Source organism: Poecilia formosa, unplaced genomic scaffold (genome assembly GCF_000485575.1).
Source record: "Poecilia formosa unplaced genomic scaffold, Poecilia_formosa-5.1.2 Scaffold37, whole genome shotgun sequence".
Classification (NCBI taxonomy): domain Eukaryota; kingdom Metazoa; phylum Chordata; class Actinopteri; order Cyprinodontiformes; family Poeciliidae; genus Poecilia; species Poecilia formosa.
Window position 1 is genome coordinate 299159 of NW_006799976.1, and position 27790 is coordinate 326948.

The 27790-nt window shown below is 40.5% G+C and overlaps 1 protein-coding gene across 6 annotated transcripts in view; it reads left to right on the forward strand.

Moving 5' to 3' along the window:
* Positions 1 to 360: 360 nt before the first annotated feature.
* Positions 361 to 27790, forward strand: part of ralgps2 (Ral GEF with PH domain and SH3 binding motif 2) — an 85542-nt gene continuing 58112 nt past the window's right edge. Inside the window, exons 1-5 of one of the 6 annotated variants that reach the window (XM_007550552.2) lie at positions 361 to 626; positions 22535 to 22654; positions 25187 to 25318; positions 26428 to 26535; positions 27579 to 27629. In XM_007550552.2, coding sequence (XP_007550614.1) covers positions 25253 to 25318; positions 26428 to 26535; positions 27579 to 27629 — 225 coding nt within the window. In that variant the 5' untranslated portion in view covers positions 361 to 626; positions 22535 to 22654; positions 25187 to 25252. Of the gene's footprint in view, positions 627 to 5115; positions 5398 to 22534; positions 22655 to 25186; positions 25319 to 26427; positions 26536 to 27578; positions 27630 to 27790 lie in introns of those variants that run through there. The other 5 variants (XM_007550554.2, XM_007550555.2, XM_016670726.1 and 2 more) reach the window with 5 other exon arrangements.

The following is a 27790-nucleotide window of genomic DNA, read 5'->3' on the forward strand; positions in this document are numbered from 1 at the left end:
TCATAAACTGCTTAAAGATAACACCCAGTGACAGAAAACATTTGACAATTAAAATAACAGATAAAAATAAAACTTTTGGAAAATTCTGCTTAAAATTTGAGAACAATTGTTGAGTACTCGACTCTACCAACCTCTGCCGAGATGCACCTGCAGTAGTTTTGCTTCTACCAAACTAAAAATAAAAAAGGAGTTTTACCGCAAGTGACCACTAGAGGGAAGCAGAAGCAAACACTTGAACTTTACTCTTATTTCAAAGCCCCATGGAAGCGTTCTACTGCACCCTGCCTGCAACAATAAACAAAGAGAAACGCGGTCCCCATCTGTCAAACTGACACTGTACTAGTCAACAATAATGCCGAGACGGACAAAAGATCTCTGTACTTGAGGGTACTAAAGGCAGGTCTGCTGAGGATGATGAGCAGCCTGCCCCAGTTAGCACCCTGGAAGCTCCGCCCGTCCGTCCGCTGTGCGCCTCCTCAGCTCTCATTCAAAACACAACACAGCTGTTGCAAGACGCACTGTTGTGCTGCGGAGCGTTGTGGTTTATAGAAAACTGCGAAGCGCCGTCCTCTGATGTGCCCGCTGGAATACCATCAGACGGAGACAGAGGAAAACGGGGCATTTCGGTGAGTTACCGCACATAATGGCCCGGGGGGGCAACTTGGATATCGTGAGCCGCATCATTCGGTAATCCCCCGCGCATCAGACGTCGAGCTAGCTAGCTAAGGCAACGTTAAATCCCCATGGACGGATTTGGGTGTGTTTGTTTTTATTCACAGGATGCTCCTTTTTTATATATATAAGCAAAGCACCGTGAATCCATAATGAAAGCGTGATTAGAAACGACACGCTTAATGCAGGGATGATTGCCTTACGCAGACTGTTGGTATCTGTGGCTAGGTGCAGAGATGTATTAAAGCTTTTATTTTATTTTTCTTCACTCAGACCAGGTGAGGTTAAAATAGCCCCTCCGCATACAGAGAGAGGGAGCGGAGAGGGGCTTGATCTGATGCCAGCAGTAAATCATGCGCCCCCTCTTTCTTTTACAAGCTAGTGAGTCAAGCTAGTTAGCAGTATTTGTGACTTGCTAATATGGAGGCGTAAAAATAGCAGCGAGGAGACTCGGAGAGTGAGCATTGCTGATTTTTTTTCTCTCTCTTTCTCTTTGTTCGTTCATATTCAGCGTGTGATTCAAAGGCCGCTGAGTTTACGTGGGGCAGCCAGTGTAGTTAGCTCGCTGTTAGCAGCCACTGCAGGCGCAGTACCTGCTGCCTCTTCCGAGAGCTCATAGGCTCACCCATAGCATTCCCCCCCTCATGGGGGGAATGCTATGGGTGTGGCGGGGGGTTCACCCGCAAACAATACCGAGGGGGCAGCCTTGGCTTACCCCAAACTTAGCCTTAGCATATCGGGGAAAGGTGTGCGACAGGAAAAGTAGGAGAATTTTGAAATTGGGAAATGGGCCAGAAGCGGTTTTCGACCTGAAATTAAGTAGAGAGTCGAAACTTAAAAAAAAAAAAACACCTGTATAAATTATAAATGTTTATTTTCTGTTAACACTACTGTGGCTAAATTAAACAATCCGAATCAGAGATGTCATCACGTTACAAGCTATCAAAAATAATGTATTTTCATTTTAACTTTATTTAATAGACCCAACACAAAGTAGCACGTAATTGGGAAGTGAAATGAAAAGCATACATGGCTTTCTTTTTGTTTTTTATTTTAAATAAACACATGACGTCTCTTCTTATTCAGGATCTCAGTTTCTCCATTACTTACAGAAACATCCTTTTGCAACTTCTTTTGGGGTTATGTCTCTACCAGTTTTGCACATGATTTATCATTGAGCAACATTTTCTCCCAGACAGACTGGATGGGGAGCATCAATTTTTTAAAGTGCATTTTTAAGTCTTCCCCCGACTTCTCTTATGGTTTTTGATGTAGACTTTGTGTGACTGTAACACATGAATTGGATTGAAGACATTGCATTGTGCCTGTAGGTTTTGGCTTCCTCCATCTTGGGTCTTTTGTATCCTCGTCCAGGATTGCCCTTTTATTTAGTTTTCCCATCAACTCTAACCAACTTCCCTATTTCCTGATGCAGCTACCACCCTGTTATACCATGAGGATGGTAATGTGAATATTAGTTTTTCTCCACACACAGGAAAACTAATGCACATGGACCAAAAAAAATCTTTTAAATTTAACATATGCAAACCTCCTTATGGGATTTCTTTCAAAATCCTGTTTGCTCCCGCGACTTTTTGAGCGCACGACTTTCCACTTTACAATTGTGAATTGCTCTATTAAATCTGAGTAAAACACATTGAAGATGGAGGTTGTAAAGCAAGATAATGTGGAAAACGTTCTGGGGGCATAGTGCATGAATATCTGTTGAAGGTTAACTTTCCTTTTGTTGGTTTCTCTTTGACTCTCAGCTGTTTGAGCATGCCACATGAGCGGTCATGAACACTCGGTTTGCACAGCTGAAAACGTCCTGCGCCACCCTGACTAGAACTCGATTTTATCCGTTAATGTTTCCTGATTACTGTTGAGATTATTCAGAGAATAGGGTGGACCATTGTTTACATTTTTCAATGATTTCTTATTGTGAATTGGATAAATGAAAGTAAACCACCCATGGAATGCCTAAGCGTTTTCTAGCTGCTATATCGACACGTTGCTCTCTGTTTGCTGCATAATAGCTCTAGATGTGATTTTGAAAGACCTACGAGAATGCTCTGGGGGGCTTTCACTGTTGCGTTCCCCTCTACACCCTCACACGCAAACGGCCTCCCCCCTTCTGTGACGTCGTATCTCCCTTTTCTCCCCTCGAGATTTTTCTTTTGAGGAATTCAAGAACGTTACATTTCGATATTTCGTACGGCTGTGTGAGTTTGTTGTTCTCCACGCGTCACAAATGACCCAGAGGTCTCGGGTTCAGACTCATGACTTGGCGTGCCTTTTTACAGAGCTGTAGTGTTATTCAGAGGAGACTGATACAATCCCGCTCTTTTTTTTTATTCGTAACCGCCTTCCTTAACATTTAGTAATGTGCAGAGGACATTCTTGGAAGATGATGACAATTCTGAGCAAGTTCTAAAAACTTGGATGTTTGCAGTGCTTTTATAATGACATGTTCAAATTTTTGCTCCTGGACTTTGAGAGGTTTGGTTCAGAACTGAATGAAAATACAAGAGTTAAGTGGTGGGGCCTTCTCGATCTTAGCCACCAACCTGGGTACTTGTTACTTCAAGCTAATTTCATGGAATTGAGAGTAAACATTCAAAGTACGTCTTCCCTAAATGAATACCTCTGATCCCTGCTTTTGTTTAACCGTTTGAATCCCACTTTTACTGGCTTTTGAAGGCAGGTTTTTCTTGTGATTCCTCCTCCAAGAGCTGGAAGTAAACTAGTTAGATTTTCACACCACTGGCAGCCATGTTGCTAGCTACTTTCATTAAAAGGTGCATTCGAGACCTACTTCAGTTTGGCTGTAAAATTGTGTCACAGTCATACTTAACAGTGCTTGTTTTTCAGCTTTTTCAGACAACAAAATGCAAAGTTATTTTGGTTTGGTCTCCAGCTTTGAGTGTTTTCAATACATCAGCATTTGGTATCTTTACTTTGCTCAGAAATATTCTCCAAATTTTCTTGTAAAGTCATAATATAGGATCTCCCTCTATGCTGATGATGTACCATTGTTTACAACTAATCCCCAGAATTCAGTTCCTGCTCTATAATCGGTTATTTAAAATGTTTTATTAATCTGTGTGGCCTTATCTCTGGATGTAAAATTAGCTGTAAATCAGAGTATCAGCAGATGCTAAAAAGCTTTATAGTTTTATAGATTAATCTTGGCATCAATTAAAATGATTTCTTCTTTGCCACATTTCCCGTGGGTTTTGAAGGTGTTTGTTAAAGTCCGATCTCAACCTAAGCATGTACTGCAAATTAATTACGGCTACAACTAACAATTATTTCAGTAAATGGATTATTCTAACAATTTATCGATGAATTGGATAAAAAAAACCGACACCTTGTACTAATTTTTGATTTTACCTCTTTAGCTATTTTTCATACATTTTTCAAAATACATAAAAAAAATGCAAATAAATAATTAAATTTCTTTTGTCTAAATAGCAAAATAAAGATTTTAATGCTTAAAATGCAATCGTATAGCTTTCCTTTAGTGAAGCTAAAACTACATCACCTGAGTTTTGTGGAAAGAATATTGACGGACAAAGGTGTTTTCATCTTAAATGAAAAATATACACATGTATATATTGCACAGTTTTTTGGCTTATTTACTGCTATGACTGTGCTCTTTCAGCAAATGGCCTTTTTTGAGTCTGTATATTCCAGTTATTCATCACACTTAATCTGAGTTGTTTCAGCCCCAATACTAACAGTAATGCCTTTGAGTCATTAAAGCTGCGTAGGAACGCAGTAACGACACAGATTCCCTGTAACGTAATCAGACCGGCGGCCGGTTGGAGGAAGCCACCCATCGGTAGCTGCACGCCGCACCTCCACTTAATCCCAGCGCTGCCTGACGAACGCTGGCCCATCTGTCCAGGACCGCGGTGTAACTGCTCGGTCCCAGGTCTGCAAATGTGATTAGTCGGAGATTACATCTCTGCGTGTGTGTGTGAAATGAAACTCCCCTCTCACAATCAGAGCTTCGTGTTTACAAGAGAACAGGATAAAGTGCTGAAGGGGCCTCTGCGTCATCGAGTGCAGAGTCCTGGTCTCTCAGATTATGTTCCTCCATGCTGTATTGCATCACGTCCCGTCATGGCAGGCGTGTTTCTGACCTTCTTGTTTGTCGGCTCTAGATGCGTGTGCAGGTGAGTTAACAGGCTGTCTTCATGTTGGCTGCTATAGATGGTCCTCGAGCCTTTTTATTTCTTTTTTTTTTTTTTCCTTTAGTCCGCGTCAGCCTTCATCTCTACGTGACCTCCAATCAGGGCTGTAGCTCTGTTTCCACGGTAACTTTATGCGCGAGTCTGGCATATCCATTCAGCACAGATGGAACTGAGAAGTCACATGTCGTCACACACTTTTTGTTGTTGTTGTTTTTTTTTTCCTTTTCTTTTAGCGGCCTCCTCTCTGTTCCTGTCGGGAACGGGCAAACACGGTCTGCGGCGCGCGACGGCTTGTTTTGGAACACTGATAAGGGTATTGTGGACGACTGTGGGTTTGGTGAGGACTGCGTATCAGCTGGGAGTTGGGTGAAGTGGGTGTCGTGGATGCGGGGCTCGGCCAGCGCCTGATTAGCTGCGTGCACGACTGCGTGCACGACTGCGTGCAAACGTGCAGCAGGACGATAAGAGGCGAGGACAATGCAGGATTCCACTTCTTAAATCTCAGAGGCTTGCACCACGTTGCAAGGTGCAGACTGAGCTACTTGCCTTTTTATTCGCTACGACGTTTGAGGAAGTAATGCTACAGTGTCTCCCCTCCTCCCCTATCATTGTGTGTGTGTGTGTGAGTGAGTGTGAGTGTGTATTTGCCATGTGGTTCCTGTTGTGTTGTAATCACAGCTACTGTTTAGGAGAAGTAGAGGCCACCGAGAGCTGCTAGCCACAGGCAGCGTTGTAGCACAGAGGGTCAGGAGCAGAATCTCAGTCATTCACAGTAAATACACAGGGGGGCGGGGGGAATATGTGTATGACTTTGATTTGATTCTATTTTACTGTGTTGCAATCATAAAACCTGGAATACATTTATTCATGAGGGAAAACAAGTCTAATATAGGAAATAATTATTATAGGATCACTGGAGGCGCAATTCTGGGTAACCTCAACAATTGCTATAAAATAAATGTTTTTTTTTACATGTTGCTAGTTTTGTTTTTCTCAAGTTGATCAAAGTTTCAAGGAATTTCTAATCCTAGAAACCTAAACAAACAAACAAACAAACAAAAAATTCTCCAAAGTGCGCTTTTAAAGAACTGCAACAAAAAGCCAATTAAATGATATCCTGTTGGTAACGGGACAGAAAAGGCGTTTCTGGCATAAATCCTAAATGTTAGCATGGAGACTTCAATTTGGGGCTGGGCAACAAATCAGTAACGGCATGTATAGCGATTGACACGTGATCAGTATCGGTAGAAATCTGTCCGATACCGTGTTTAATAATTTCACTAGTCTCCGATTCCAGAAACCCGCACAGCATTCTGGGGGATGTAGGCAGAGGAAAGGTTTCACCTGCTCAACCTCACACTGCTAGCTAAGCTAGGTGGGTGGCATCAACTAACTCACTCTTACTGGTCACCTAGCAACAACTTGTTGAGCAACTTGCAGATTCAGATTTTCACCACTGTGCCTCATAAGTGCTTAAAAATAAAAGGTGAACAGGAAAGGTCTCATCTCCAGCTTGGTAGTATTTCAGAGACTTAAAACAAAAAAACATAGCAACAATTATTAATACTGGCCGATATGAAACTCTTTGGTCAACTTAAACCACATACTTTGGTCAAATGAGCCTAAGATTGATGCCTTTCCATTTTTGGGTTTTTCCACTCCCTGTGCGTTTGGTGTGACTTTAACGTGAAGATGGCTTAACGGGAGAAATAACATGCCCTGTTCTTTCACACCCTTGATACCAGTACACTCACACTGGTCAAACTGGAAGCAGCTATAAAACGTTACACAAGCTTAAACTTTTTGGTGTTTAAAAAAAAAAAAAGAAAAAAAAAAAGCCGCTTCATTTGCTCATGTTTACACTACAGATTCACAATATATCGAATTTCATTTGTCATCACAATATGAGTTTGTTCAATCCCAGAGGACTGTGCTGTCCTGCGACTAGTTTTGATCTAAGCCACACACACGCGTCAAACTCGAGGCCCGGGGGCCAAACCTGGCGCGCCGTAGCTTTTCATGTGGCCCTCTGGACCACATGAATGTACCATAATGCTCAAAATTTAATGTAGCTCTTTATGCCAAATCTACATTCTCCAGTCCTCCTCCATCCTTGTTTGTTACAGTTCCAATTAGTTTAAAAGTTTCACATTTTTGCTTTGATTTTGAATGTGGGAGTATCTATTTCTACCTTTCTTGAACTGCATGTTCTCCTTTTATACCTTTTTCTTTTTTGTTGTTTTGAAGATTGTCTGTGAGAAATGTGTATATGTCCCACTGCGGCATCTTCTGGGCTCTCGCTCAAACATGGATTTCCTCCAATAGTAAACTTTGGCTGCACATTAATAAAACCTGAGTATCTCATGCAAACGGTTGGGATGTCTTGTGTGCACCAGTGAAGGTAGCAGTGTTTGATTTTTCTGGTCAGCAGTGTACGTTTCCACTCAAAATCTGCACTGGACTTAAAGCAACAGCTTTAAGTCCAGTGCAATGCACACCTTGCAGTTTCTTGCAAAAATATTTGCAATTTTCAGTATTTTTATAATGACTTTATTGGACCAGAGTTCAGTGAGGTTGACTATAGAGGGCATGTTTGATAATCAGCTTTTAAGGTTTTGCCACAGATTCTCAACGGGATGTAGATCTGAACTTTGACTGGGCCACTACCTCACACTCCAGTTTTTATTTTTGCGGGTTTTGTTTTCAGGACTTGCTTCCGTCCTTTATTTCCAGCATCCGTTCTCTGCTAAAGAAAAGTATGAGTGTTTTCTGGCATTTTAAAAACTCCTGCAGCCTCAAGTTCTGCGATTAATCCGCAGCACTGGAACAACGTGAATCCTCGTGTCTTTAGAGCATAGCAAGTGTCAAGGCCGTTTTTCTTCTACAAATAGAAAGCTTTTATACACCGGCTGAAATGAGCATAAACAGACAGATGCCTCACCCTTCCACTTCCTCTGCATATTGTCCTGATCCACCGGTTTGGATCAGACATCCGACGGGTCCTTTCTGGCCTCGCAGCGTGTGGCCTGAGCTATCTGTCTCGGAGTGCTTTGGCTTGCGTTGGAGCTGAGCGCCGGCTATGTCATGGAAACTCGTGAACTCGGGGGGGCCGCTCCGCAGCCAAAGACAATATATCACATGCAGACGTGGCTTCGGCACTCCATTCTCTCCGTGTTCGCCTCCTTTTTTGCGTTCTGCTTTTCGCTTTTGCACGTTTTAACCCCCAAGACACAGCCGGCTTCCTGGTTTTCTGCTAAAGTGCGCCAGTTAAATTGCACAGATGCCGAAGTCAGCCGATTTTATTTCACTCGACTTGCTCCGATTCTAGTGACCGGCAGATGAAATGACCATAAATCAGGTTTTTGTTTTTTTCCTTTTGCATTAAATGAATCAAAACTAACAAATCAAAAGATAAAGTTGGATAAATACTTTAATAGTTGGATGAATTAACCATGTAATTTAGTTTTTCTCGGTTTGATTCAAAACCACTACCTCTATAAGCGAACCTCCAGGATAATTATCTTTTTTGTGTTTCTAATGTAATGATGTAATTAGGCTCGTCATGATGACTTATTTTGCTGGATGATAAATTGTCTCAGGAACTATTGCGATAAGTGATAGTATTGTTGTTTGGAGACCATTTTCAAGTAATTGATAATGGCTTAATAATGTAAGTTTTCTTAAAGACCAATAAGCTTTAATTTTATACACAATACTCCTCAACTGGAAGACATTTAATATTTCCACAATAAAACTCAACAAACAAAAATATCAAATAAAAAGACAGTTTAATTTTGTTACGTTTAAATGTCACATTTAAATGTTTTAGATCATCAGACAAAGATAATAAGAGCAAACAATAAAAGCAGCTTCCACATTTTGGTGGAACAAGCTACCTAAACCAACCTGAACCTATGTGAAAAAGTATTTACCCCCTAAATCCTAAATCAAAAAAGTTGACCAAAGTGGACTATGAATACGAGGATCTTTTTCTGAAATCTTAGTCTTTATTTAAAAACATATTTTTACTCTTCTTCATGTTGTTGGACAGATCAGGCAGCAACCTGGCCTGGGTTTGTCTAGGTGAACCGAACACAAAAAAACCCATCCAGGTAACTACAGTTGCAACATGGATGATCTTTTTTTTTCCCCCTACATAAAGGATTTAAAACTGAGTTTTCTTTTTACAGTGTCACAATAGACTATGTTTGATCTAAGAGAGAATGACATACTTTTCATGAATGGTTAAGGATTCACAAATGAAACCGACACGTTCCTGTGACTCTTAAAGGGTCCATTCAGACTTCTGTGACTGGCACTCGTTTCCTGTCGCCGGCGTCGGGTTTCCCGCAGTTCACGTCTCCGCTTGCAGCCGCGGGCTTGTAGGCGCATGCCCGGAGTTCCACGCTCGACATCGCCAACTATCAGTGTGGGAATGAAATCACTACATTGGTCACGTTTTCAGAAAGTCATCGCGTTATTCTGTTGTGTTTGTTTGGTGCCAGTTTGAAAGAAACTGATTCAGGGAGGTGTGACCGTATTGCTGAATGAACTTGACGGACGGGCTTGCATCTGATTTACCTTTGCTTCTGAAAAACAAAAGGTTGGGTAAACCCCAGCCAAAGTGGGATTGACAGGATTTGGTGATGAAGGACAGCAAAAGCGACATTTCTGCCGGTAATGCCGTCTCGAGGGAACGCGGTGATTTCTGCGGCAACACGCGCTCTATGGGAGAGGATAGGATCAGAACAAGGGTGTGCGAAGAGAGAGCAGCGAGGATGAAGAAGAAAAGCGGTTTGAGGGGGAGGGGATTGAAGCGGTACAGCTGTTTCTCCCATCTCAGCTGTTGCTCTTCTTATTCGAGGCAGACTCTCTTTCTCCCTTTATCTCTCCAACGTACGCCGGCACCCTAACAGGAAGAAACGCACTGTGTAACGCCGTCCTTCGCTCGGAGAGGAAGATGAAAGAGTCTGCCCCTCTCCTGCTGCTATCTGATGGGAATCGTAACTCCTTCTCCATATTAGTACGCCAGGGGAGTCAGCACCAGATATGGAAGAATCTGAGCGGATCTTCCCATAAACGCAAAGACATTTGAGGAAAATCCTCAGTGTTTTTTTTTTCTTTTTCTTTTTTGTGCTTTTTTTCCATAAGGTCCTCTGTGTGTGTTGCCGGTGTCACGTTTTATTCCTCCCCTTGTGATCTCTGACCCCTCCTGACCTTTCAGAGCAAACAGCTCAATGTGTGTCGGTGTGTAGTTCGAGAGTTCTTGAAAGGTTTCGACTCTCATTCTCGGCGCTCTGCTAAAAACAGGTGTAAGGTGTTGACACACTTTGATCGCAGACTTCATCGTCTGCCCACTCTGTTTTTATTTCATTTTCTCTCTGCTTCACCTCCTTGGCAGCACCCACTGCAGGTTTCACTTCTTTTATTTATTTTTATTTTTTTAAACTTTCTGGTGGTGGAGCAAGGGCAGTGCTATGTTAGGGGAAGTGAGGCGTGCGGTGCAGCCTCTCGCTGCGCGGAGACCCGGTTATCTTACTCCGTCTTGCTCAGTTAAGCAACTTCAAAGTCACTTGAATTTTTAGGTTAAAAGTTGCTGAAAAACATTCTTTGCTTTGCTCTTTCTGAAAAATTTATTCACACCCCTTTTTGCCCCTTTACATCAACTAAATGTGACACGTTGGACCCACGTGTAAGGAAACCAAAACATTGTTTTTGAAAGGTTTCTAAAAAGTCTTTAAAGTCTTTTTTTAAATGTACTGCAGTTAAAGTTGCAGTTTCTTTCTTTGTGCATCTAGACATTAACAATTTCTCACAATTTTTTTTGTAAAATGGCTCAAATTCACGGAGACTAGAAAAACCAAGTGGATAACAATTTTCAAGACACACCACAAACTTTGACTTTGTCATTCTAACATGAATAATCTCTGTTTTAAGCAATTCCTTTGCAGCTCTGGTTGCATCTTTATGACCAGTTGTTGCTGAAGGCAAACTTCAGCACCACTCAAGTTTCTAACAGTTTATTTTTGTCTGTGTTGTCCTTTATTTTGGGTGCCTTCACACCAGCCCTGTTTAGTCCGCTTTAAACGAACTCCAGTTTGTCTAGAAGGTCCGGTTCATTTGGGGAGGTGTGAATGGGCAATTGAACTCTGGTCCACCTATGTCTTGGTTTGGTTGACGTGAACTCTAGCGCAGTTTGAATGCAAGTTGCGCTCACTGTCTTCTTTGGAGGTTTTTGTGTTGTTCCCTTCAGTGGTTCTTGATGCAGCGCCACCGCAGGCAAGGAGGTGAACAGGTTTTTCTAAGGATTTGATTCAATTTTCTGTTGGTCTGTCACCCAATAAAATTCCCTAAAGTTTCTAGTTTCAACATGAAAATGTTGAATTTGTAGGAACACTAATGGCTTTTTGTACATCTGCTTTGGGTTAAGTATCTTAAGAGCAAAGTTGGCTTATGATGATACAGAGATGGGAGTTGACTGCTGTTTTGGAGAACCAATGTCTTTCCTGTGTTTAAAGAAATCCTCTTCGGTTTTCCTTCTTTATGTTCCCCAATCCCTCATACTTCATAAAGGTACATTCAGGATTAGCCCTTCTTCAAAACCTTTTAAAGGTCGCACACATAATAATTGCATTGTGTGCAACCACAGTCATTTGAAGTAAGCATTCAGCAGAAACATAGTGTAGCTATGAACCTTTTGTATGATAGGATCAAGCTTTTACATCCAGGGTTTGTCCAGTTTCCGGCTGGATTTTCCTAGTTTGTCATGTCTGGAATTGGCATTGTTGCAGTGGGATTGCAGGGGGTTTATATGTTTTCTTTCTTCCACATAATGGTTCAGTCTGTCAGGTTGCAGCATGCGCTTTCTGTTGAGCCAAAAGCTCTCGGTCGAAAGCCCAGAGGGAGTCCAGTCCTGGGAAAATCTGAGACTGTATCTTTGTGGTTGCATCAACGGAAAGTTGTTATTTTTATTTTTTATTTTTTTACTTTGTGGCAGGAGACGTAAAAACCTGACCCAATGGTAAGGATGAGCAGCCATGGGAACCAGTTTTTTTGGAACTAGTATCACTGGTTATTTCCTGAGCTTACATTTGAACATGGACACCGGTACATGTTTCACAGCTGTCCATGAAGCAGGACTGGTTAGCCGTGTACATTAGCATCATGTGTGATGCAGAGTTTGATTTTGTCGACGCCTTTCTCGTCTAGTGTGTAAGCAGAACGTGTCAACAGAAAACGGGAAATCTGGAGGATTTTGTAGCTCTGGCTTCCTTTTTATTTCATCAAACATGTTTACACAAATGTTTGGTTTGTCTTTTACTCACCTTAAAACGGCATCCTCTTGGCGCCCCCTGTCTGTGGGGGATAAAACTTGCATGCAGTTTCTCATTATTGTTTTTTTTTTTTTTTTTTCTGTTTTCAAATAAAAATGTTTCTTCCCTTGTCCACAACCTTAAGTAGTCGTTCTACATTAATATGCAGACAATGTCACATACTTTAAGCACAACAAGCTGTAGGAACAAAAGTTTATTTATTTGTTACAAAAATGATGATCAAACATACAATCACTGCAAACGTGTACTCTGATCTGATTATTAATAACAAAGCACTGTATTGGTAATGACTTTCTGGATTGTACACCCAGACCTTATGATGTCTAGGCCTGTTGCAATAATTCAGTTAATTACTTTATAAATGAAAACAAGCTCAATGTTCTCCATTTGCACAAATTAGTCTTTTTCTCTCTTTCTAAAATTGGGTGACAAGTCTTTGGTCTCAATTCGCCTTTTTTTTTTTTTTAGGACAATTTTGCTTACAGAGACTTCATACTTGATTTTATTTGTTGTTTCTGTTGTTTTTGTTTCATTTATTTTGGATATTTAAAATGTCTTCCAGTTCCAGTGTTAAATTTCCATTGGAATTTAAAGTTTATTGGTCTTTCAGAATGTGTTCTTGCATTATTATGACGTTACCATTAGATTACTTGAAAATGATCTCAAAACAATAATGTTGTTTATTCTTGGACAATTTATCATCCAGCAAAACTTGTTACTGTGACAGGGCTGCTGATATCCATCAATAGTTTATATGTTTTCAAAAGCACGTCTTCCAAAACCTGGCAAATGACGCCCAGATTATTGTCAAGGAATGCTCGCGAAATGGACTTCATGCTTTACTTTAATTTGAAGCTTTGTCCTTTTATCATAAAAATATAATCAAAACTGGATTGTAGCGGTGGGAAATTTGGCCTCATTTTAAATCCTTACCTTATTAAAATCAAAGAAGTGTTTCACTCGTTTGTCTTGGGCCCTACTGAGTATTTTTTCTTCGCTGGTACAAAGCAGGAATTTAGGAAGAGAACGTTTCTCTTTTTAGCACTTCAGCAGTTTTCTCAAGACATTAACTTTAACTCAAAGCCAGGCTTGCTCAGCCCTTATTACGGTGCCAGTCCTCTGAGGCTCATAGAGGAAGACATAGAGATCCTATCGGCTTCCTCTAAACATTGCGGCTCTGACTGACTGCTCTGTTGCCCCGCATTGTTCGTCGGTCCTTTCCTTGTTAACAGCCCGTGCAAGGAATGACCACAAACAACAGCGCTGCTGCCAGCATCGCACTTCCTCCCCCACTTCCTCCTCTTCCTCTCCTTCTGCCTTTCCACCCCACTCTCATCTGTCACCGTGCTCAGGTCGCCCAGGCCTCAGCAGTGGGGTTGAACTTGGGCTGGGCTGGCTGCCTGCTCCCATTTGGGCCACAAATCAAACTCAAGCCAACACACACACACACACACACACACACACACACACACACTGTAAAGCAGTCCTTTGCCCACGTGACAACCTTCTGCTCTGAGGGCCTGCCTCATGCCACTTCTCCATAGCTTGGCACCGCTCAACCGTTTTTTTTTTGGTTAATTTTATGGATAAACAGACGTTGTCGTCAAAACCTAGTTTGGATCCTGTGGCAGCTGCTTTTTCATTCATTTCCAAGGCGTCTCTGAGCTGTAGATTACAGCTGGGATGCATGGAGGTGTTGATTGAAGGTGTTGGCTAGGTGTGTGACGGTACATACCAAGTGACTCTGTCACAGTGGGACGTGTCGGAGGAAAGGAGAGGCCCGAGCAGCGTGTCTCTGCAGCCCGGCCTCTAATTATCCAAGCATTAGGATGCTCAGATGGAGGAATAAGGAGGAGAAAGGCCTGTATCTCTAATGAAAAATCCACAAAAAATCGAATCACACCTTACAGTGTAGGCTGCGGCGACATTACTTCTTCACAAGAACCTTTTATAAAAACAACCGAGTTCACTTGGCTTACTTAGCAAGGAGAGTGGTGAAGAGATGAAAGACACCAAGCCAAAACATATATTTGTGTTTTTTATTTTTTTTTTAAGTCTTACTAAAAGGTTATTGTGCATGATGGAAAACATGCAATCATGTTGGTGTATGTCGCAATATTTCTGTTTATTGAGATCCTGATTAGCGTCAGCTATTCTGCCTGGGGTCAGTTTACCTTTGCAAGAAATCATATTACAGATGAAGTATTGAAATGACACGTTCCATTTTCCATCACTTTTAAAGAAAATCGGTAGTTTAAGATGGGGAAATATTTTTAGATTTCCCATACATAATATAAACGTATACATTAATTTACAGAGGTGTCTACTTTGTTATATGCTATGATGTGTAAATACACAAGCACATATGTATATACCTATTAAAATTCTAACAAATTATTTTTGTAATATGTTTTTAGCTGTTTCTTAAAACTGTAAACGGTGATTCAAACACACAACCCAGATATGGAGTTGTCCATTCATCTTTGTGAAGAAATGAAATGTATTATTTCCATTCCAACAGCATATCTCTATTTTAAAAATTTTTGGGCCACTTGTGGCTGTTGACAACCGTATTCAGACAGGAAATGGGCAGAGAAAGAAGGGAGAAGCTAAGATCGCCCGTGTCGACGACCTGCGGTCTTTGCACACTTGGCGCCCGCTCCACCGTTGCACCCCAACTTGTTTTCACTGGAACAACTTGCGTCTTGCTTCAGCTGCCATGTTGGTGATGAATCAGCTTCATCGCCGTTTCTGTTTTTTAATGAGCTTACCAGGCCAAGCTAATACCTGCAGAAAACATTTTCTGTTTTTGTAAACGAAAAGCGTCGTCTGTAATAAATTTATTGGTGTACAAAACATGAATTATTTTGGCTCATGTTTACTGCAGAAGCTACTTTTTTTTGCAGCATTGTTATTGGGCACACAGATATAGCAACAACGGTGCAGTTCATGTGATCAGTTCAGCATCCTAAAACAGCCAAATTATCTAGCCTTACTGATTAGAAAGTCTGGTCCTACACATCCTGGAGATTACAGTGTGGTGTTGTAACTTAATGCTAATCTCCTGAGGGGAAGGAGTTGCTGGACGTAACTCTGGTTCAGTGAATATGTACATCAGCCTCAGGAAACAGAAGAAACCCCCTCTGATTCTCCTTCTTGTACTGTTTAATGGCCACTCTCACATTTAAAAAGAACTTGCATCTAAATGCAATCTTGGTTTTCCATAGCAAAACACTGAAATTCCTCATAAAGATCCTTTTTTAAAATTTAAAGCATCTTTATAAGAAGGAGAAACTGGTCAAAAAGCTGCAGTTTGGTTTATAATGGGGGATTCAGAACTCTATACGGTTTCCATTAACAGAGGAAATGCAGTCTGACTTGCTGTAGTTCAGGAGTATTGGCATAGATTGTGTTTTATTACATTCACACAATTTCACTTTGAATAATAATGGATTGAGATAGCTTCTGTAACTTATTTTACTATAGAGAGCCCTTTTCATAACCAGTGAGGTCAACACAAAGTGGTTTATAATGGATAAGAAAAAAAGGGAATAGTGAGCTTAACAAGTTCATACAAGGCAAAAAACAAACAAACAAATTGTTAGTTTAATTAATAGTGAACAGTGGTGACTGTAGAAGGAGGAAGCACCAGAGATAAAATCCCATTTTACCCCACAATCAAGTTGTTACCTTCGTTTATTAAAATGTTGTGTATATCAAACATGACTTCAAAGAAATTTGACTCAGCAATTTGACACCTTTAAATTAGCTTCCGTCTCTTTAAGAAAGCTGGAGACCGGAACTCCAAGGAGGAGCTTGGTGGAAATGGGCGGAGCTTTGTGAGAGCAGGCGTTTAGGTTCCCCCGAATAGTCGCCATGGGAGATTCAAGGATTCTTCAAACATGCATGAATGAATCAAAACAACACTTCAGGTATGTTTTTATGACAGAATAAAATTATAGCATGATATTAAGCTTGAAAAAGTAGATTTTCTGTAATGCTGCCCCTCTAAATATGGGTAGCTGTAGAAACTAAAACCACAAATAATAAAAAGACCAAATGGTGATATTAAAAGAAAATATTAAATTTAGAGGATTGCAATAAAAGTTGTTTGATTATTGCAGTGAAAATAAAGAACTTAAAGTCGTACGAGTGCAGTAAAAGTACAATGAACTTAAGAAGTAAATGTAATTCGAGAGTAACTCGAAAATATTTTAAGATGTGTGTACAAATTTGGCATAAATGTTAAACCTAAAAAAAGAAAAAAAGAGACTAAACAATTAAGCTCGTGTTTGCATACTTAACAACTCCATTACAATCTGTTGGTTTAAACTTGAATATGCTCTCATTGGATCTTCAACTGTTTAACGCAGCAGTTATACAGACTATAAATTGGTTTTGCTTGTTGAAATCAAATAAACTCTCTTCCCCACCCTCCAAATGTCTCAAGTGCACACATTTGCCCAAATTTAGTAGTTTCTACTCAACAATTCCTAGAGATTTATTGGCCCTTGCCGTAGAGGCGTTGAACGTTTCTCAGCATTCAGCTGGTATCCCGGTTGCCAGGCAGAAAGTGTAAATACGTGCAGTTCACCATCGTGGTATGACGAAGGTAAATATTTGAAAACGGTTTCACGTTGCCATATCAATTCACAGAACAATTATGTTTACAAAATCTCTCGTACAGTCTCATAATAAACACTGCAAAGATTAACCACCTCTGCTGAAAGCAGCACGCCTTCTAATATACCGAGCGACAGAGAGCGGTGTGCAGAACGTGCCTCCTAAGACGTTCTAATAGAGCCACCATGACTGTTTATCTGACATGGCTGCGGCTGTTGCATGTTCTGTACTTCTCTTGTCCGCTGAGTGCAAAGTAGCGTGAAGCTGCTCCTGTTCTCTTGTTGACCTTCAGAGGAGGTCAGAACATCCGCGGCGTGTTAAGTGACGGTGCGAAGGGGCTGTTCGTTATGTTCCCTGAACAGCAGCAAAGTCGCACACACTCACACCAGTTACTCCACAGGCTGCGCCACCAGCCTCTGATTGAATGGCCGACCTGCTGAGTGGAAGCATCGCGTATTGAGCTGCTGTGACGCTCGGTTCATTACCGAGCCTGTGTGCCATTAGCGAGCATGTGTGATCAGCCCGGCCCCCTCGTGGTTCCGGATCGATACGGCCCCCCGTCCCAACCCGAGCGGCTTAATGAGGATCCACGTATCCAGTTTTTAACAAAATTACTCTGCAGCTCTGCTGACTCGGTCCCTGTTGGTTAACAGCCTCATGACGGATCCACTGTGGCCAAATATGGATGCAACCCTTGTTTTTGTTACTGAATGAACCTGTTCCCAGTAAGGGCTGCAGCTAATAATTATTCTAGTTTCCATTTATTCTATTGATTTAATCGGATGGCACTTTCTGTAGATTTTTCATTTAACTGCTTAAGTTTATTTTATGCTGCAATAAAAATGCACGAGAATGCAAATAAACAAATTGTTTTTTCAAATAAAAATACGGACATGTTGGCCCAAATGAATTCCTTTAGTGAATGCTCGATCATTTGTAGCAAAGAATCCATCTAAAAAAAATACTTGGATGCAGTAATCTTTTGCATTACTGCATCTAAGTATTTGATAGCAAACGATTAATTGGAGATTATTTGGATTGCATAATTTGAACCAGGTGAAGCTAAATCTATGCGACTTGAAGAGATTGCAGTAGGACATATTTCAAAGAAGATTTTCTTTTTCTTAAATGCAAAATGTAAACAGTTTTTTGTACAGTTTGGGTTTAATTACTGCTCTGTGGTGTCCTTTCAGCAAGTTGCCTTTTTGAGTCTGCATACGCCAATTAACGACAAATCGGTTATTGAGATAAATGTCAACTAATTTAGTAATCGATTCGTCACGATTCATCCGATTAATCGTTTCAGCCCTACCTCCCAGGTTCTTCACATTATACAATTGGGAAATTTGCAACAATTTAAAAAAAAAAAAAGAAGAAATGAAAGTATCACTTTGACTCTGTCGGTGCTCTTTGTATCTGTGTGCTCTAAAGAGAAGACGATGGGAGCACGGCTTAATGGGCTGTCACATCCTTCTCCGCTCAGCTCAGCACACTGACCCACTTTGGCTCCCTGACTTTGGTGCATTTGCTGCAGTTTTTTTTTTTTTTTTTTTTAACCATCTGCAGCAAGCTCTCCTTCAACCAGGCAGCGGCGAACACTCTTAAACAACACACACAAACGGCAGAGGCAGCTAAAACGTACAACGCAGAAACACACAACTGCTCGTATCTGCGAGCGTTGGGGAGAGAGGGAGGGCGTTTTGTGGCGTTCTCTCACACAACGGGCACAGATTCAGACATGAGACTCGTCGGGGCTGTTGGGTGTCAAATGTGGTGCCGCAGACTGCGACTGGCAGAGCTGTCACAACCGCTCTGTTCGCGCTGAATGCTAAACATACCAGACCATTTATATACAGCCTTGACGGCTTGAGATTTGTTTATGATCGCACGATCCTGGGCATGGAGAGAATCCCAAAGTTAGCTCTTTGGACACATGAGGAGCTTTAAGTGGTAAAACGTGATGATTCCTGTTTCTGTCTGACATTAGGGAACGCCGTGGAGCAGCATTGGGTCTGAATGCCTGGTTCTCGGCACCATCTGGGAAGCAGTGCCACAGCTCTGTTATGGCTGCCACAGATTAATAAATTATGAACATGGCTTTGGAAACATCGGATCCAAATAATTGCACAATGAACAACAGATGGTTTTAGAAGAGAAACATGAATGGAAAGTTTATTTTTTTAGAAACATTTTGACCCTCAGGTTGTCTCTTGTGTGCAGGGCAGTGACACTCTTGACCGCTTAATGACTTTAATAATTGAGAATATGCACATTTGTTTTGATGTAATTATTTCCTCTAGTGCTGTCATATATTTAGAAATTTGTTGTGAAGAAAAACCTGCCAGTGTTCAAATACTGTACTTTAGAGGCAAAAAACTAAAAATATTATTAAAACTTGAGGTACAAAAGTAGATCACAGCCAGCTGATTCTGGGTGTCTGTTGACAATTTAGTTTCTAGGTAATTCTCCCAGAATGTTTACCAATAGAAATTAGCTGCACTAGCATTTAATTTTTCTCAGCGTCTGAGCCAAGTGAACAACAGATTGCACATCGGTATTGTGTAGCATTAGCTTGAAGCTACTTTTCTTTTTTTAAACTTAATTGCATATCATTTTGAGAAAACAAGCTGTATATGACCTTTAACTAATGGTGTAGATATATTTGGACATTTTAATGTATTAGAATAATTTTTTAGCCATTTATTTATTACAGGTTTTGTTTTAAGCACTCCGGGTTCACCAGAGTGCTTTTAAATTCCCGGAAAAGGTGCCGGTTTGCGATGGTACAGAGCTACTGCTTTCGGGAAAACGTTTCTCCTGGCTTCCTGGCCTGTACTGGAGAAATCGGAAATCTGCTGTTTATGAATCCATTTTTGACTTTGAGAATTTCCAACCACCTCTTTCTTTCTGCTTGATTTCTTTAGTTCTTGTTTTTTTTAAATACATAGACATGAGAATAACCACTAAAACACACAATTGTGTGGTTCAATCCAATAGCTGTTGGGTAAAAGGTACAAATCATGTTATATGCTGTTTAAGTTCAACAGATGAAACATTTTTTCTGCAAAGGGAGATTGAGGTGAGGAGAAAAAGGACACAGGATACGAAGTGTAAGGAGGACAGTGGGTTTGTTAGATGAAGGTGCTGAAGACCTGCTTTTCTGAGCCTCCAGAGAGACGAGTGTAAATGCTTGTCGCAGTACCTGGAGTGTGTTGCATGCACAAATATGCCAGCGCAGGCATATTGGGGCATTAAAAAAAAAATAAAAAGAAAAGAAAAATCTCACCACCTAAATTTGCCTCTCAGCAGCTTGGCTTGTATTTGGGCGTGTGAAGTGCAGTTTATGTGCTTGTGATGTCTTAGAATGTGAATACAGGGAGAAATGGCTCTTATTTAAGACACCTGCCATGAGTCATATTCAGTTTAATGACACATCTCCATCCTACAAGCCTCAACTCGAATTGCTCTACATCCTGTCACTCGTCCTCTGGTATTTTCTAGCTTCATCCTCCGGTTCCCAGCTCGCCTTATTTAAGACATGCTTGCTCTGCTAAAACATTGTCGTGGCTCATGTTGGGCTTTGGCGGCTGTCCAAATACAAACCAAATCCTTATCACCGCATGCTTCAAATTCTGTCAGCTGAACACTTAACATTCCCTGGACTCTGAACCTCAGGAAGCCAAACACTCAGCCCTGAGGAATTATGTCACCATACATTAAACAGTCTGCTTTCCTGGCAGGAGTGTCGATGTCAGACAAAAGGACTTTTCTGTCAGAAGTGAGGGCTGGTTATGACTGCATGTGTAAGGTCATGACACACAGTTTTTATTAAAGTGTGTGTTTTACTTATGGGAAGTTATCGCTACTGGTGATTTTTGTAATAAAGTTAACATGGGATACAACGCTATAGTATCTAAACGACTTAAGGTTGTCAACATGAAATACCCAGTAATGTGTTGGATTTCACTGGTGTTATCATTTTTAGTTAAATTGCTAACTCGGTTAAAACAGAGGATATGTTTAGCTAACGGCTAGCCTTTCACCTCCTTGGGGATTTCTTCGCTTTTCTACAAGCTCTACTGACATTTACTGGTTACTGATTGGTGTAGACGTTAGTGATGCACAATATTTGTGGAATATTATCACTGCACTATTAGTGTTGCAATAATAATACTGCAAATAGGGGTGCGCCGACTGCAATTTTCTGATCTTTAAAAATCTGATCCACTGATTCAGATTTTGGCCAATACTGATTTATTTATTACATTTTTTTGTCTGGCAAATATTGCGGCAAAGTTGACAAGTTGGCAATGGTGGAGTTGCTATTAGAGTTGTAACCTGGTGGGCTGAGGTAAAGGGATCGGTGGATAAGATCGGTTTCTTGTTTCTCCCAAAATAGAGGAAATCATTGCCGATTTATTGGTGCACCCTTAATCTAAAAGAAATTCTTCAAAATGCCATAATTGTTTACTGATATGTTTTTAAGTATCATGATATTCAGCTTGTTGGATGAAGCCTGACTGCAGCAGACGCCTCACAGAGATTATGGTGACCACGATGCTGAACGTCACAGTTGTACCCAGTCGGATGATGTCCAATATCAAGCAGTGAAGTTTGGTAAAAGTTACAGTTGTAAAACCAGGATGAGACGATGGAGTGACGGAACTTCTCCTTGCCTCTGCAGAGCATTGAGTAACTATACCCCTCCCCCACATGTTGCTGTACACTGCCAGTCAGCTGGCTGAAAGAAGTAATTGGCATTTTGGAAAAAATTCTCATCCGCACTAATAGTATTCCAGTGGAAACTAATACCTCTTATTCAGGTATTAGTTTTTGTTTTTGTCAGCAATCCAAATAGTTTTGCCTTTTGCATCTTAAATCAGATGCTGCCTGCAGGACCAAGTGGATACATATACAGCAGCTGGCTGGATGGTTCACCTGATTATGTTATTGTTTCCACTCGTTTCTGTACTTCTAACTCCGTGTCTGGTCACTGATAACTTCTTGGAGATTCACTTCCCAAAACCTGCACTGCTCCTTTAAGGAGCCGTAAGCCGCTTGGAGGACGGTTGAGTTCAGGGCCACCGAGCGGCTCCAGGTGAAATGAATGACAGCTGACGAGCAGAGACCTGCTCTTAGCCTGGAGCATTTACACCGCTGAGGTCAGCCTTGCTGTGCGACAGAGACGTAGACTTTACGAACCCAGTTTGTTATAAACCTTTTCTACCCTTCAAAAATGTGAATCCACTGGGGTTTTTTGTTGTTGTTGTTGTAAAGGTAGAATATCAGAAAGAGAGGCCCGTGATTTGACCAACAAAGCCCTTAAAGATGTCTTTGATTAGTATGAATGTTGATCTTTTGTTTGATCTGCTGCTGATCGTGATGAAGAGGAGATCTGAGACGCTGTATGAAGTCTAAAGGCCAGCCTCGGTCTGCCTGCAGGCACACATTGCTTTCATTTCATCACACGAGCTGTGATCCCTGAGTGTAGTGAGCCACCTACTGGCCACTTTTGTAATGTAGGGACAATCAGAGCTGAGCATATAATGAATGAGGTGTGAGTTATGATGTGTTATTGGGGATTTTTGGTCTGTGTGCTGCATGCTGCAGCTACTGCAGTGTGTGTGTGTGTTTTTTTTTCCCTTTTCTTGGAAAACAATCCTGCTGCTTCCCTTTCCATTTTCAGCTTCTCTCTTTTTCTTCCAGCCTGGCTGCATAAGCAGACCTCTGAGAAGGAGTGGACCCAATAGAGAGGGAGGCAACAGAATACAGAGAAACGAGCAGCTTCCCCTCTGGCACTATGCGCATCTGACACACATCTACTAGGTATGGACAGCTTCTTTTTTTTTTTTATGTGGTACTTTGCTTCCGGTGACTCAGTGTTTCTGCCTCTCAGGTAATGTGTCATTTTGGTGTCTTAAGAGTTTTTCACCATCATCTTGAAGAATATTTCAGAATCAGAGCTTTTTATTCGTAGCTGGATAAAAACACATATAAGGTTCTTTCGATTGTTGATTCCTTCAGTTTCGTCTTGTTCAGTTTTGATGATTACAGTGGAAATATTTCTCTTTCTTTTCTGAATACAATTAGTAACTAACTTATATTAACTAATATTCCTTAGATATGCTGCCAACTTGAATGTTTCTTTTTTTCTAGATTTAGGATAACAAGTGGAAATTTGTTTTTCTGCGTATATGCAAAGTGTAATTTTAAGGGGGATTTATGTGATTCTGATACTGGAAAAATAATTTAAAAACCTTTTTGCAGTTGCAGTGATTCTGCTTAAAAGTTGTTACCTATCAATGTTTATTTATAAAAATCATTATTTTAGTTCTCAATATATTGATGTATTTTTTGAATTACCAATTGGATTCTCTCTTTTCAATCCTATTCATTCTAATTAATATTTTCAGTTTATGAAATATGAAAAAACATCATTTAGAAAAGATTTACAAAGGGAGTTAAAAGTAAAAATAGGAATCATATTTCAGTGGAAAACAAAACAATCATGGAAAATTACTACCCATTCCAAAAATACACAACTCAGCCAGATTTTGCGTCATTTGCACAAAGTTATGCAAAAACAAAATTCAAGAAACACGACACAAAAAAAAAAAAAGGTTCAGGACTCGCCACCGATGGAGGAAAAGGAATCTGTTCATATCTGTATTTATGCGAACCATGATGTTTGGTGTGCTGAAAAATCTAAATTATTGGGTCCGGAGCAGAACAAGGCATCCATAAGGCATCGGAGCAGGAAGTAAAGAAAGATAATTACAGACATGAGATTTAATAAACGACAGACTCAGACTCGTAAACACAAGGGAGCGATTGCTTCCTGTGCAATCAGGCTCTGCTGTCCGACAGAAGAAGGGAAGCTCGCATGATCTAACGCCGTTTGCTTTTTGCTGGGCAGCAGCAGTGAAGCCTGCTAATGGTCCTTAAAGCACAATCCATTCACGAGGGGAAAATGCACTCTGGGGTCGTCAAACAAGATCAGTTGATATTAATCGATAGCAGAACTTAGGATTTCGTCGTCTGATCATCTCCACTAAAACCTGTTGCGTAACTTCACACGGTCTCGTTCTCTCGTTGGCATCGAACCGACTTAATGTTTCCCTTTTCTGATCTTCTGATAAAGGAAAGAAAAGCAGCTTGGAAGATCCAAACAGGTGTTAAAAGTCGGTCGGATTAGATTTAATCTCATTTGTAGTTGAAGTGAATTCATGATTCTAAAGTTGGCTGGGAGTTTTCCATCTATAATTATTATCATCGTTACCTCAGTAAGCGTGATGGTGGCGCTCCTTTAGTGTCCACTCCATGGCTGTCTACATCTCTTAAGCGATCGGGAATATTTTCAAAGGAAGAGGTGTAAAAGTGTTGTTGCCTTCTTTCAGCCAGCTGACCAGCAACGTGCAGCAATGTTTGGAAACAAGTCAAACCAGCACCTACAAGTCGTCAATGAGAAGGATTTTAAAGGGTACGAACACAGATTAGGTAAAAAAAAAATTATATATATATATTTTAAAGTAGAAGTAAAAATTATTATTTTAAAGACGTAAAAATACTTAGTTTAAGTTGGTTCCTTATGAGTCAGTATTTGTGCATTTAAGACATAAATGTGATGTTAAATCTGTTGTTCGAATAGCATTAAGATGTCGCAACAACATTACTGGGAGTGCACAGATATATTTGTATTTTAAAACCAAAAAAATATTAAAGGTAATTTCAGTCCTGAGCTGGAAAAAGTATTTATCAATAAATTCTTGTGAAAATGTCATTAAGTTGAATTTCAGTCCATTTACAACAGGACTAGATTCCTTGAAAAGGTTAAAGTTGTGATTTTTATTTATTTTCTTTCAACCTAGAAATTTTAACCAGAATTTTCAATGCAAGCTTTTTTTTTTATTAGTTTACTCTGTGTGGTTTATAAATCGAAAGACAAAAATAACCTCCTCATCTCTGCGGCGCTTTAAAGCGTTTTTTTTAAAGCGCCTCAGGTCGATGAGGTCGATTAAGCCGTTTCGTGCCGTGAACGTAACAAACTCCAAACTCCTTGCGCGTGAGATCTTTTACTAATGCTGAAGCCTAAGCTCCTTCTGCTCTGTTGACCTCAAGTGTAGTAAAGACCGGCCGTGAAAGTGGCCGTCCACATGGCAGCTGAGCCTACGTCTTATCGCAATCACAAATGATCATTCTTTAAAGGCTGCATTTAGTTGGAGCTGTTGTAATGACTTGATCTCAAAAGACGAGTGATAAATATGCCCATTTCATCCACTAGGGGGTGCTGCTGCTGCACTGTAGGGTTAGCGGCAGCGACGACTGGGACGTTGTATGAGATGTTGTGTTTCTGTCCAGAAAGGCCGAGCAGGCTTTACTGCAGCTGAGAGCGATGACTGGTCTCCTGCGTTGAAGCTCGATGGTATGGGAATGATGGACCTCCCCAATGGCCAATCAAGCATCTCCAACACAGCTGCAACAACCTCTGAGGTAAGGCTGCGCCCGCGCCATCTCATCCCCTTTGCACAGCGTTTCCGTGTAGTTTTCTCTGCGACTGTGGAGGATGGGTTCACTGCCCCCACTTTCATTGTTAACTTACTAAAGATCAGCCAAACATCGGAATCAGCCGACTTTCCCCTAAAGGCCTGAATGTCACCATGTCATAATGCTGAAATGCTGAAAAAAAAACAATTAAGCTTTTTTATTTTTTTTTTATTTTTTTGCTTACAAACACATTGACCAATTGTAAGGCATTAAATTCACTTCTTTTTTGAGTTTCATAAAAAGAGTGTCCTGATTTACAATTGTAATTTTCCTCCAGCATCTAGAAAGAAAAACTACGCAGACCTCGTAGTTATTCCACCAAATATTGATTTCTGATCTCTTCCTGAGTTAAAATATTAGTGTTGTTGCTTCTAAATGAATATCAACATGTTTTCTTTGCATTATCTGAGGTCTGAAAGCGCTGCATCATTTTTTTAAATGATTATTATTTGTTATTTTGACCATATCTTATTTTATGCAAATAAAAACTACATTTTTGCTTGGAATGTCAGAGACATGTCAGTAGTTCATAGAATAAAAGAGCAATGTTCATTTTACTCAAACGTAAACCTATATAAAGTAAAATCAGAGAAACTGATCATTTTAAGTGCTCTCTCAATTTTCTCCAGAGCTGTAAGTTCTCTCTCTCATTATTATGTTTAAAACTAAGTGCTTTTATTGTTTTAAATCATTTCCCGCAAACGTCATCCTACTGAAGAAACTTTATCAATCCTCTTTTAGTACGTTTTTTTTTTTTTTTTTTGTCTTACTAAAGGTTGTATAACGTTTGCATTCTGCCGGTACCCGGGCCAAAACGGCTCTTTGGTTTATAAAGGTTGCAGACACCCAATATAGATGACTACACGTAGTTAGAACCAGGACGTACATAATCCATTATGCACTTGTTCATTACGACCATCGGGGAAATCACGTAAAACTGAAATGAGCAGAAATGTTTCAATAATCAAAGAAAAATAGTAAATCTCTATTTGATAATGGAGAAAACAAAAATCTGTCCCTAATTCCTGACGACGTTTGTTGTTTTTCCCTCGCAGAAGAGCAGCAGCTCAGAGTCTCTCAGCGATAAGGCCTCTTCCGAGCTGAAGAAGAGTTTCGACGCCGTCGTGTTCGACGTGTTGAAGGTCACTCCTGAGGAGTATGCGGTGAGTCCAGTTCCAAGTGGTCTGCCGTTTCCGTCCGCTCGGCGAGTTAAACCGTCCGTACGAGTGTTTAAAAGCAGAGTGTTTGGTAAGCTCGGAGGGGAAGTGCTGAGCTGAGATGGAGCGATATAAGAGGAAATGAGGTCTGGAGCAGCAATAATTAATGATGTTTGGCAGTGCCAAGTCGGCACTCGGGGAATTCCCTCAGCTGCCACTGCACACACTCTCCAATGGTGTCTCTAAATAGACTTCAGAGTCACGTCTGTAATACTTTACAGGCTTTATTCTGCGATTCCCAATTCCCTTTTGTGATAATTCAAACGAGGATCTTTTCTTGATCTCTGGTTAAAATGTTCTTGATGCAATCACTTGCTTGTGCTGCCGTTTGTGACCACAAGATGGCAGTCTGATCTTCGTTTAAGATTTAGAGGCATTTCTAATGTGCTCAAGGTTTTAAAATCACTCTTAGACCTCGAATCATTTTCTAGTCGTTGAGAAGTGCCTAGCTCAAGAGTCGGCAACCTGCGGCTCTTTGGACTTTTCACCAAAGGCTCTTCAAAACTTGAACTACATTTAATATTTTTATAGATCAAACTCATGTTTTTGAAGCTTTTCCATTTTTTAAATGCAATAATTGTTTTGAATTTCTACAACAGAATGACACTAAAAGTAGATAATGACTATTTGTCTTGACCTGTATGCATTTTATTTCTTTTTACATAGTTGCATTGACATCCCATCCTTTTTTTTTTTTTTTTAACGAAGGTTGTCAAATTTGAATTTGTTCTCAAAAATGTATGGTAAATATTCATCAAAAAATAAAATCTAAACTTCATTTAACATTTGCTGCTCTAAACGACTTAAAAAATATCCACTTCAACTGTTGCGGTTGCAGACGCCTGGTGTAGCTTGAATAAGTTGTGCATTGTCGGTGTAAAAACAGTTATTAACATCGATGTTGATGTTGGACGTTTGTTGTTGGGGAAAGCTGTTTCTTTAATATTTTGTCTCAGGAAGTCTAACATCTGCTGTGTTGTCTCCCTCAGGGCCAGATCACCCTCATGGACGCTCCTGTGTTCAAAGCCATCCAACCAGACGTGAGTCACCAAACTATGTGGTTTATCACCTTTAAATTAATATAGTTCTCTCTACTGAGTGAAAGGCTTTAGCTGGGCTTCTCGGGCTAATAACTATAAACTTTATCCTATGTGTGTATTTTTTTATAATCTAACAAATAAGTATAGATATTAGCTTTAGT